This window comes from Pteropus medius, unplaced genomic scaffold (assembly GCF_902729225.1).
Source record: "Pteropus medius unplaced genomic scaffold, Ma_sr-lr_union100, whole genome shotgun sequence".
Lineage (NCBI taxonomy): Eukaryota > Metazoa > Chordata > Mammalia > Chiroptera > Pteropodidae > Pteropus > Pteropus medius.
Window position 1 is genome coordinate 37,524,585 of NW_024340849.1, and position 12,265 is coordinate 37,536,849.

The window sequence follows — 12,265 nt, forward strand, 5'->3', positions numbered from 1 at the left end:
AAACCTATTATGCCAAACATTTATCCGCATAAGAACTAGAGGAAGTTGAGTTAATGCTGCCTTCAGATATTTTAGCCATTATGTCAACTACAGAGTTATTTTTGTCTCTTTTTAGCACTTGGCTTTTGAATAAAATTACTTATCTAATATAGAATATAATGAAAGGAAATGTTAATGATTTATAATTAGTGTTGTCAGTTCTTGTTAGCTGCTTTTCTTAAACATTGTATTATTTAGTTTATAACCATTTTTAGTCCTGGCTCTTCTTGTAGGAAAAAGTCCTTTCTAGGACAAGGCTTCATCTTTTTTTATTTCTATACTAATTAATGTGCCCTGCATACAGTCGGTGCTTAATAATGATATTCAAGGAACATACTGGAAGGAAACATGAAGGTAGTGGATATAAAAATATGTTTGTGGTCTTAGTTTACATTGATTACTTAAAATCTCACTCATTTGATTTACCTTTTTTTCTTATTTATAGAGATGCTTCCATCATTTCTTCAGAAAGTTGAAGTTGTCTCTGAAGCTTCTAGAGAAACTTGTGTAGCTTTGAGTGATTGCCTTAATCTCTTCACTAAACAAGAAGGGGTAGGTAGTGTGGATTTGAATTTTTTAACAATTGTTTGTATGTCATATACTGGATCATCCAGTAAGTCATTGCTTTCAGAATGTCCGAAGATAGGAGAAGATAGTCTTAATCTTAACAAAGGAAATGAAAACTTCATTCTTCACCAAAATTTAGCTTATTTGTTCTTGATTAAGCAGGATGATTGTGAAATAACTTCTGTTCATGGCATCTAATTCATTTATATAGCCGTATTTAACAAGTGTGTTTTAAAGTTGTTCTACTCAGGGTTGTTGTGGTATTTCAGTAAGAAGGTTGTAAAAATACTCTAGAAACCAAAGGTCGTTATATGAAAAATACATAATACTTTTATTTAGAAAATAGAGTGTTATACTTACCTATTTGAACTGAGCTCAGTGGGTTAAATGTTTTTTTTTGTACTCTTTCCCCTGGGTCTCTCCCATGCAGAAATTTGCCATTTGCTTTTCCAAATGTGAGTAAGAGTGGTATACTTATCCATTAGCAATTCTTTTTCTAAGGACTGAAAAATTATAAAGCTGTGTTTTGGTTTCCAGAACTAGAATTTTTGTTTTATGCTTTTCTTTCCCTTATTTTCATGATTTTAATGCAAGCCAAGTAGCAATAGGCTTTCTTTTCCATTTTGTTAATTTCTACATATATGTGCAATCTTCAACTTTTTAGATTAAGACACCAAATTTCTTCTTACAGTTTGTACTTTTTGGTTAGAGATTAGGTTTTGGCAAAACTTAGATAGATCAAAATGGTTTTGTTATGTTTCTCTTATATGTAAAGATCTAAAATTTTACTTTACCGTGATTACAGTGGAAGCCTTGTGAATTCATATAAAAAATTTTAATGCTGTGTTTGCTAACCACAAATTTTGTATATTTTTTTGAAGGATAAGAAAAAAAATGTGAATAATATGAATTCATTTAAAACAAACTTACAGAAAGTCAACACAATTTTATTAGTGCAGGAAAACATGTAATTGTTCAAACATTTTAAATGGTTTATTCTTCTAATATTGTTTGAAAATATCCCTTCTCAGCATTTCTGTTTTCGATGGTGTGCAGATTTCATATTCTAGCTTATTTAAATGAGAAATGATTTAGCCATCTGAATAAATAGGATGATAACATTGCAGCACAAATTATGATGTGGGATTCAAGTAGTATTTAGTACATTATAAAACCAAATTTCATTTACATCTCTTATGTGGTACCTGATAGATGTGTTGATAACTTTTTGTTGTTGTTTTAGAGATGTATAATTTTAAGGGGAACACTAGATTAGAAGTAAGTTAATTTCTGGAGAAGCTAACCTATGCTAATTTTTAAACTAATTGCTTAAAAAATGTAGCCTAGGTAATCATTGCTCTGAAAATCAAGATGTGCAAGAATATTAGCCTAAAATTTAGATTACTTAACCTCTTTTAGCCTTTTAAATTTGTCATAAGGATTAAGTAAGATAGTATAAGCAAAATGCTTAGTATAGTTTCTGACATAGTCAGCCCTGAGTAAGTCAACAGTTACTATTGTAGGCTGTGACCCCTTTTCTCTGATGGTATCTTGGAGCTTTTGTGTCTTTAACATTGATTTATTTCATTCTGAGAGGAGGTTGTGGTATCTAAAGAAAATTTAACTATTTATGGAATGATTGCATTGTTTACATCCTTACCACTAATAATTTAAGGATGATGGACTAAAGTTCTTTGAACCTTGATATCTTCATCTTTCAAACAAGGGAGACCATATTGGACCTCTTTTAAATGTGTCTTTTCCCTCTAACTAATTGTGGTATTTTGGGCAACTTTCTATAAAATGAAACTATATAAACACCTCAAAGTTGGGTGTGGGGCTAAAATGTGTTTAGATGAATAATATGTATTCAGAGCATATTAGCATATTGCCTGGCACACAGTATTCATTTAGTAAATATTTACTGCTTCAAACTTTTAGAGTATCTTTAAGATTCCTTTTCAGTAATTCTACAATATATCAACTCTGTGAGACCTTCGGTAGAAAACACGGATTTTCCTCTGAGAAATATGATTATAGACAATGAGAAGGCCTTAAAAATATTTGAAAGATAAATGGCATCATTGAAGTCTTTCAAATGGCTGAGAATTACAACATAGGAATTTAATTGAGGTCATAATGGAATAATTATGTACTCTAATGCCTTGTTTATCTGGCATCATAAATTATATTTCTATTATCTGGAAATTTTATTAAAAGAGCAATCTTTATTAAATTTTATTAAAAGAGCAAACTTTAAACTCACATAGACATGGGTCTAGTTCTTGGCTCTGCTATTTAATTTTGATTTGCCTCGTTTTAAATACAATCTCCTTTTTAAAGTGATGACCAACCAAAAAAAGAGTGTTTCGAAGAGTAAATGAGATCATATTGGCAAAACATCTTGTGTAGTACCTGGCACAAAGTTAGGGACCCTATAGATATAGATATATGTGATCCCAGACCCTAGGACAGTGCAACTTTTTATTCTAATCTTTTGTTGATGACAGTTATTCTAAATGTTACACATTTATTTCTTAAGTTTTTCTGGGTGCCTCAGGATTATCCTTTAGTATGTTTGTAATTACTCTGTGCCTTAACACAGAGGTGCCTTTAGGGGATAACGTTTCTAGGACTTTGTGTCTTTTTATGAAATGTCCCAGTCCTGCTAATGCTTTTTGAACTCCCTTTTGTCCCTTATGGTTTTTTTTTAATATGCCAAAATTGTTATTATTGAATTCAAAATATCTTGTAAGTACTACTATTATTTCCTTTTAAAGATTTTTATTAAAGTATAGTTGACATACAGTTAGCTTCAGGCATACGACATATTGATTCAGCATTTATATACCTTATGGTGTGACCATCACAATAAGTCTAGTTACCATCTGTCACCATACAAAGTTATTATGACATCATTGGCTATTCTCTCTCTGGTTCCTATGAGTTTTTTTTAAAAAGATTCTCTGATTTTTAGATCCACTGTGTTCCTGTCACTAGCAGTGAAATACTGATCCCTTCTGATTCACTCTTTAAATCTCCTGTTTGTTAAAATGAAAGCCAGGTAATCAAACTTGGTAAAATTATCTCCACAGTAAGAGTAATCTGGCTCCATGTGGGAAACTTAGGAGTTTACAGTGAGCACAGGCCTTAGTGCCTGCATTTGGGGCCCTTTATTTCTGTGGTACGTGGGTGTTCTTTGCTCATTTGGGAATGCTCTGATGACCCAGATGCTTGAGGTTTCCATATGACCTCTACATAAATGAGGCATTATGTAGGCATATTTTGCTTGTAAATAATACTACTTATGTTGAATAAAACAAACAAACAAAAAAACTGTAAAGTTTGTGATTGAAGTAGAAAAAGGAAACTTACCAGATATTTTTAGGGTGATATACTTGGGAAAAATAATATAACAATGTAAATGCTGTGATTTTTCTTTAAATTTGAAGTTCTTTTCAAAAGGCTAGAAACTGGTTTCATGAATTATTTTTTTTTCTGTAATTTTCCTTACCAGAGGATGGTATCAGGGGTTAAAATGTCACACATAAGCCATGATTGATGCCATACTTGTTGTGTGTATTTTTGAGCTCCCCTTGCTATTAGTCAAACCTGTTTTTCCAAGGTAGGAACTTGCCTCTTTAAAGTTAGTGTAAGCTCACTTATAAAGTATTTTATACTTCCATGTTATATCTCTTAACTGCTAAAGAGCCACAACCCAAATATGTGATTGAGATGATAGTGATGCTAGTTTGTGATGTAGTAGAAAGGTTCACACTCTAAATTGTAGCCAACCAAAAGATACTGCTACTCTGAACCAGATGATGTCTTTGCAGAGAAATCATATCCTCATATGAGCTTGTAACTCTACAACATAATAGTCTCCAATGTTCATTTAGCTTCCTGTGCTGCGGAGGCCTTTAGTCGTTTTGTGTCCCTAATTTCTTTTTCATTTCCTAATGTTTATATCTTTCAGGCCTTAACCTCTCTGTCTCTCATCTCTACAGTTTCCTCATCTCTTTCTACTCTGAGCGAAATTCTTTGTTGAATATTAGGCCATCATTGAACATGCTGTCAACTCCCTACCACTCCCTCACCCCAATTTTTATCTTCTTTCCTTTTATTGGAGGAAACTGTCTCCTTCCATCATGCTTCAAAATCAGTGCTTCTCTTCTTGAGTTCTCTACTCCCTTACAGCTTCTATCTTCCTACATCTCTTTCCAATTCCATTTTTGAAAATGTGATACTTCGTTTCTACTTCTTCATTCCTCACCTAGTCCACTGAAACCATTCTTGCCAGTATCTCCTTATTTCTGAATCAGAGGACGCCCTTAAATTGTCTTGTTTGTCCTTGGCAGGATCTGGCTTGCTCGTTGGGATTCTCTGTGATTTCCATGGGGTCTTCCTCTTAGGGATTCTCTTTCCTTTATAGCAGCTCCTTGTCAGTTTTCTTCTAAAGCATCTTTTCTTCTGCATGAGCCTTGAATGTTAGTATTCCCTAGGTTTCTGGGGGTGGCCTTCTCACTGAGCATTCTCCCTGGATGATCTCACCTACTCCTCCAACCAGAAATCCATGGTGACTCATATATCTTCACCTTAGATCTCTCCTGAGCTATGAACCAGTATGTCCAGCTGCCTTTTGAACTTTTACATTTGGTTATGTCAGGTATTTCAAGAGCAATGTGTCTAAAACCAAGTTATCAATTCAACTCAAAGAATTACCACCCATTCCATACCTCAAGCCAGAAACATGAGAGCTGTCTTCCTTTCATCCTTCTTTCTCATCCCTATCTTTATTCAAGTCCTGTCATTTTTACTTCCTGTATCTCAGTTGTCTATCCCCCTTTACTCTCTCTCTCTCCACGCAAATGTGCAATTCTGCATTTCCACTCTAATAGATACAGTTCTCAGGATGGCCGTTGGATGACTGCCACCATTTCTTAATCTCAGATTCTATGCTTCAAAACTGGGTCAGATGTCCCTTCTCTTCCATGAGTTTCTTGCTATTAAAGCATTATCACATTGTATCATTATGTATTTACTTGTCTATATATTTACCACACTGGCACTCCTTAAGTAAGCAACTATGTGTTTTTTTGTAGCATCTGTGTCTAGCATAGTACTTGGCAAGTAGCAGACAATTAATAAATATTTGGACGAATGAATAATGAATGTACAAATGGAGGAATAGAAGCTTTTTGGTCAGACCAACCAGGATCTAAACTCTGCTTTCTTGACCTTAAGCAAATTAATATGCTCAGAAATTCCATTTCTGAAATTCCATTTCCAGAATACAAGTGAGTTATTTTATGTGTAGTTCCTCAGTACAGTGCCTGGCACATTTTAGGTGCTCTGTCAGTTGCCTTCTAATACAGAGTAGCCTGTATTGTTCATTGTTTTGTTTTTGCTGCCTAGTACTGCTTTATTCAACTAAATTCATTCCCTAATTTTCCCTAGGGAGAAAGTTTCCGTAGCAGGTACTCCTTTTAAAGTGCCAAATAAGACTTTTTAAAATATAATACTAGTTAATTATAAATTTAGAATAAAAAAAAGAAGAAGAAAGCAAGCAAACCGGCGTTTCGAAGACACCATGAAACCTTATGGATATTAATTCCAAATTTTCTAAGTATGGTATTCATCATCTTCTACACATTCTACATCTGTAGTGCAAATACAGCCACCACTGTTGGAAAGGTGAACTTACCCTAGGATCTCGTCAAAGAAATAATTTTGTTAAGTATTACTTTGTTCCCTAAAGTTTAAGGACAGTTTTATACATGTTAAAAAGGTTTGGAACAAAAAGTAGATTTCACATTAGTAGGATTAATACCACTGTTTTTCTTCATTGTTCAAACGGTAGCCCAGAAAGTATGTAAAAAATAAATATGTAAAGACTAGCTCAGTCTTCATTTTGGAATTGGAGACACTAACTCTTCAGTGTAAGCACCAGTGTCAGTTATCTTTGAGGTGGAAGAGTCCAGAAGAGAAGATTTCTCTGTTCTTCCCTAGGGGCCAGCAGGCCATTTAAAAGTTGTCAGGGCAGTCATCTCCAGCAGAGGGCTTGAGCACACAGCCCACTCTAGGACCTCGCAGGAGCCTCCGCAGGATGCACGCAGAGCACGAGTAGCAGTTTTCTTACTTCCTTCCCCCAAAATTCCCGGCCAGCAGTTCGCTACCTTGCTCGGAGGGACAGAGTGCAGGCTGTCGCTGCCCCCTGGCAGGTCCCTACCTGCGCCTCCAGGCGACGCGGGGGGAGGGCAGGGAAGGAGGGACTGGACGACGACAGCAGCAGCGCGAGCCGCCCGCTGCAGGCCATCCCCTCGCGCTCTCGTTCCACTGTCCCCAGCGAGCCCTGGAGGGCGGCTCTGCGGCTGAGCGGAGCTGTGCGGATCTCTGGCGGCCCGGGAGTCCTGGGCCGCAGGCGGGCGGACCGGCAGCGCCTCTGCTCGACCTCGCCGGAGTCAGGGGCGGGCCCAGCAGCGCGAAGGTGACTTAGGGAGACCTTGCGGTGCCGCCCTGGGTCGCGCCTCCGGGCTCGGCTGGAGGGGAGGTGGAGGAACAGGCCGAGCACAATTGTGCTGGAGCTGGCAGAGGAGCACAGGGTGGAGCGCGAGCTGGGATCCCCAGATCCGGCCCAGGTGGGTGGGTGTATGTGCCTGCTGGGAGCTTTGCTGGGTGAGTCTCCAGACAACAGAGGACACGGGAAGGGGGGGTGATGAGGGTGGGAGACGGCAGCCAGATGAGATCGAGGGATGTGAGTAGATCCAAGAATAGTTGGACGGGTGTGTGCAGAGTGCAGCCGCGGGAGTGTGGGGAGGGGTGCGGAGACCTGGGAGACCCTGCCGGGTGAGGGGTCCTGCAGCCGCTCAGTGTTTGCATCGGGTTCCCACAGGAAGAGCCCCTGGGGGCAAAGCCCGTGGACTAATATTTTTTTCCAGCTAAATATTGGTAGTAGGTCAACTGGAGCTGGAGTGGGAGGAGTAAGGCAGTGAAAGACATTATTGTCCTAAATAACCTTCCAAGTTAGTGATTTTTTTGCATGTCTCTGCTGTGGCTGACATTGAGATGAACTTACCATTCGCTGTACAGAGGCCACTAAAATTCCAAGAAAACGAGAGGAAATGCATAAGTGGATTGAGGAGAGAAAGGGAAGTTATACTGGGGTTGGGAGTGGGGAGGTGGCTTTCAACTTTGTTTTGATTAAGGATTTTTGATTACTCATAGGCTTTCTTTGTAGCCTAAACCAGAGGAGAAACACATTCCCTAGCGTTCAGAGCATGTGGCTAGTTGTTTTTGTGTTTTCTGTAATGCTGGTGTTTTTCTAGTTTGCAGGGTGGGTAGTAAGGAGAGAAATGCCCTGGAAGAGTTTAGAACAGCTTCTGAGTTATTAAAGCTTTAAAGTTTCTTAATTTGAATTGGGTTCAGAGACAGAATGAAAGTTATTTCATTTTGAAGACATAGCATTGCTTAACACGAATCTTTTTCAAAAGAGAAAAATTCTTGAAATGCACGTTGGTGGAGTAATGTGTAGGCTAGAATATTGGAATCTAAATGTAAATTTTCTTTTCAGTTTGAGGACACACCAGAGTTAATCTCTGGTCCAGATAATGTTTGATTTCAGCCCCGAAGCTGATGACTTTGGCAAGTTAACTCAGTTTTGAGTAAAATTTAATCTGAGCATGAAGACCAGAGAGCTGTTTTATCCTTTGTCCCAACACTATTTTTACTAGATTCTGGAATCTTCAAGGAATTTACATCGCTATCGCTTGTAGCGTGAATGATTGCAGAACTCTAGTTTCCCCTCTTTAGAAGCCCTTTAAAGATTAATTTTCAGGATTTTCATTGCTGGAGAAAGTGACCCACATAATCTCTCTACCCTCAGTTGTACACCTTGCAGAATGGGAGAAATTAAAAAGCTTATTAGATTTTCCTTATTGAAAGCAAATGGATGTACTAATATTCAAGATAGTATATAAATATAGTTCAAGTACATTTTAAATATTGTACACAAAATTACATAACATTATACAACACTGTAAGCTCTATGTACAATTTATGATATTTACCGTTTACATTCTTCTGAAAAGGTTTTATAAATTTGTGTTTCTGGCATTCAAATATGTAATTGTGTTTTCAGCTCCATGAGAATTGTAAGAAAACTTTTAATTCCTTTAAAAATTAGAAATTTAGAATTCTTACTTGGTCTACGTTATTCAACATATGTTTCTAAATTTTTAGCTTGTATATGTAATCCAGAAATACACTGGTGCACATTAATTTTGGAATCCGCTGAGACATAAGTTAAACATAGAGATGAAGTTTATGTAAAACGAAGATGGTTTTTACTTTGATAACTTTTGTAGAGTTTTGAACAAAAATACATAAGGTTTTAATTAGTAGCAGGCAGTAAGTGTGTGTGTGTCTGTGTGTGTGTGCGCGTGCGTGCTAGGCTTATTATGCTTGGTATGTATGACCCAGGATCTATCTTGATAAGTTTTTGTATCTCACAGTGGTACCAAGACTATTTGGCTGCCTGCAATTGTGTTTGTCTTTTTCCCTATCTTATTCCTATTAGAGAGTACAGGGCCTAACTGAGACTCTATCTGGTGAATTCTGAATGAGTTATATAGGCAGATATAATTTTTACTCCAGAGTGTTAAGGATGTAACTCATACATTTTTTTATGATGGTCCACCATAGACTTAATATCTTTTACTTTGTGTAACTTTCCATGCAGTATACTTTATGTAATATTTGAGTAAATTTTTTTCCTTAATTCAATAGTATTTACAAAATGTTTACCTTGTCAGATACTGCTATGCAGGTCTGTCTTCATAAAACTTAGGGCTTACTGTAGAAGACAGGTGACTAAAAAAGTTCTCAAAGAGGGTACAGCATACCCAGAGAGAACAGAAAAGGATGAATTCTAGCAAATCGTTAATTGAGACTGGAAGAGAAGGGAGAGGGAGGGAATTAAGGCTAGATGAATAGAAATAGAGTCTTCTCAAAAGACTTAGTAAAATAAGCCTAAAGAGTTTGAATCTTAATTCAGGCAGTTAGAATCACTGAAAGATTTTAATCAGAGGAGAGATATAATCAGATTTGCTTTTTATGAGAAGGATTAGAAGACAGGCCTTGAAGCAGGGCAACCAGGTACAGGAATTCAGGGGAGATTAATCAGTCGCAACCAAGCTGGTGGTTGTAGAAAAGGAAAGGAAGATACAGAGTAGAGAGAGACTTCAAAAATAAACAATATAAATAAGAGCTGATAATGGGTCGAATATGAGGAATGAGGGAGAAGGCGGAGTTATAGATGACTTCCAGGTTTAGGGCATAAGTCACTAGATAGAAAGTGATTAAAGTAGGTAATAAAGGGAGTAGGGAAGGAAGGGTTTTCCTTTGGACATGATGATATGCAAGTAAGGTCGTCGTCTTTCTTGTCCAATAAAAATTTGAGCATCATTAGTATTGGGAGCCACCTGAATAAACATCATGATGGGGTCTGAACGAGTAAATAGTATCACCTAGGAGACGTACACTTGAAAAAGTATGAAATGAAAAGATCTCATACTGACTTAAAAGACAAGTGGAAGAAAGGGAGCTGGTGGCGAGCATTGAGAAAAAGCCACCAGAGGGGCAGAAGAAGTCTAGAAGAGGGGACAGGAGCAACAAGCTGTTCAAGAAGGTGAGAGAATGGCAGAAACGTGTCCATCAGATTTGGTAGCCAGGTGGTCATTGCATAGGAAGAAGTCAGACTGCAGAGGAGTGAATGGAAAGTGAGAAAGGAGAAATAATGAAGCTAGACTGTGATTCCATCTCTGTGGACAATCATAATCTGTGACTAATTATAATTTTGTTCTTTTAATCCTTATACCTCCATTTATTTTTCTTGTTCCTAATGAAAGCAGGATGACCAGGCTAAAATTTTAAGACAGTGTTGATTAGAAGCTGAGATGGTGGGAATGTTCATGTTCATCCCTGATTTTTAGGATATTCTAATGTCTAATGATTCAGTGCTGAGGATGATACTTAGAAAATACCGTTTATCAGATTAATGAAATTCTCTTTCATTCTTATATTGTTGATTTTTTTTTTTTTATCGTGAAAGGGGAATTGAATTTTATCAGCTGTTTTTTTCTGCACTAAGAGAATCTTAAGCTTTTAAAAAAAATGTTAAGGTAGCACATTATATTTTTAGACTTTTTCTAATGATGAGCTGTCCTTATGTACCTGGAATAAACCCAATTTGGTTATGATGCATTATCTTTAACATTCTCCTCTATTTGGATTTTTTTGGATTTTATCATCTGTTTATGAGTGAGTTTGGCTTATAGTTTCTGTTTTTGTTTTGTCCTCTTCAGGATTTAGTATCAAGGGTAAACTGGTCTCATAAATTGAGTTTGGGAGTATTCTCTTTTTTGCTTTTCTCTTGAAGAGCTTGTTTAAAATGGTCTGTTTCTTAAAAATTTACTAGAACTTTCTTATAAAACCATTTTATTTTTGTGAGTTTAAAAAATTACTAATTAGATGTGTTTAATGGTTCTAGGACTATTTTAGTTTTTTATTTCTTTTTGGATCAGTTTCGAGAAGTTATATGTTTCTAGGAATTTCTTTCCATTTGAGTTTTGAAATTTATTGTTAAAGATATTCATAATATTTTATCGTCTTTTTAACTTATGTTGGATTTGTAATTATGATTATCTTTTCTAATGTTTTTCATAATATTTCTTTGGACATTTTCAAATAAATTTCTCTCTCAAAAAATCAGCCCCATTAAAGCTTCGTCGTTTGAACAATTGCCTTAGTTTTTTCCATTTCATCTTTTAAAAAACTTTTTTATCTCTATCACTTTTCTTTGAGTTTGTTTTCTTCCCTAGGATCTTTACATTTCTTATCTTTTGTTTCTTGAAAAATGATAATTTGTTCAAAGTTTGTTCTTTTCCAGATGATTTCAGATTTTGTATTTCTTGGTTCTAGTATTTTCTAATTAGTGAATATATCACTGCTAGCTTTGTCCATGACTTTAGCTTACAGACTTAATGACGTTATTTCCTATACTTCATCTTTCCAGACTGTGGACTGCTAATGTATAGAGTACTGCCTGCCTAACATTTAAAACACCTAAAACTTTCAGAAGGCCTTGACTACGTACATACTTTTTCTCTTACCTAGCTCTTTCTTGTTTTCAGTGCTTGGTATTTATCTCCTTTTCTTTCTCTCACTTCGATGCTCACCTTTCCCCTCTTTTTCCCTTACCCCTCACAACTTCTTTCTATCCCGTGATACTTCGAGTGGTGGAAGAAGAATGATGATCATTTCTTTTTTTTTTTCTTCTGTGCTCCCAGTTTTCACTTGGAGGATTTTTCCATAATCTGCTCAACATACTCCATCTCGTTCTTTCCTTCTCTTCAGAACCTTGGCTCCAGCACCAAAGAGGAAAATGTGGATAAGCTGTACCTGCTTTTCTTCTGATGTTCAAAGATTCACCATTATTTATCATGATCTTTTTTATTCCTTATACAATTCAGATGTGACAAAGTTAGGGAGAGTATGGGGAAGGCCTAGGAAGCAAGCATAGCTGGTAGACTGTGAACCTGTTATTACCTAGAGTCCTGGGGTACGGGCTTCAGTATTAGTGACCTTTTTCTTGTTATCCAAC

The 12,265-nt window shown here is 36.6% G+C and overlaps 1 protein-coding gene across 11 annotated transcripts in view; it reads left to right on the forward strand.

The window, feature by feature from the left end:
• The window catches only part of OSBPL1A (oxysterol binding protein like 1A), a 190,580-nt gene that overhangs the window by 83,070 nt on the left and 95,245 nt on the right, over window positions 1-12,265 (forward strand). For 8 of the 11 annotated variants that reach the window (XM_039844181.1, XM_039844190.1, XM_039844198.1 and 5 more), the window contains one exon: window positions 485-591. In XM_039844181.1, the coding sequence (XP_039700115.1) occupies window positions 485-591 (107 nt within the window). Of the gene's footprint in view, window positions 1-484; window positions 592-6,736; window positions 7,282-12,265 lie in introns of those variants that run through there. The other 3 variants (XM_039844238.1, XM_039844248.1, XM_039844256.1) reach the window with 3 other exon arrangements.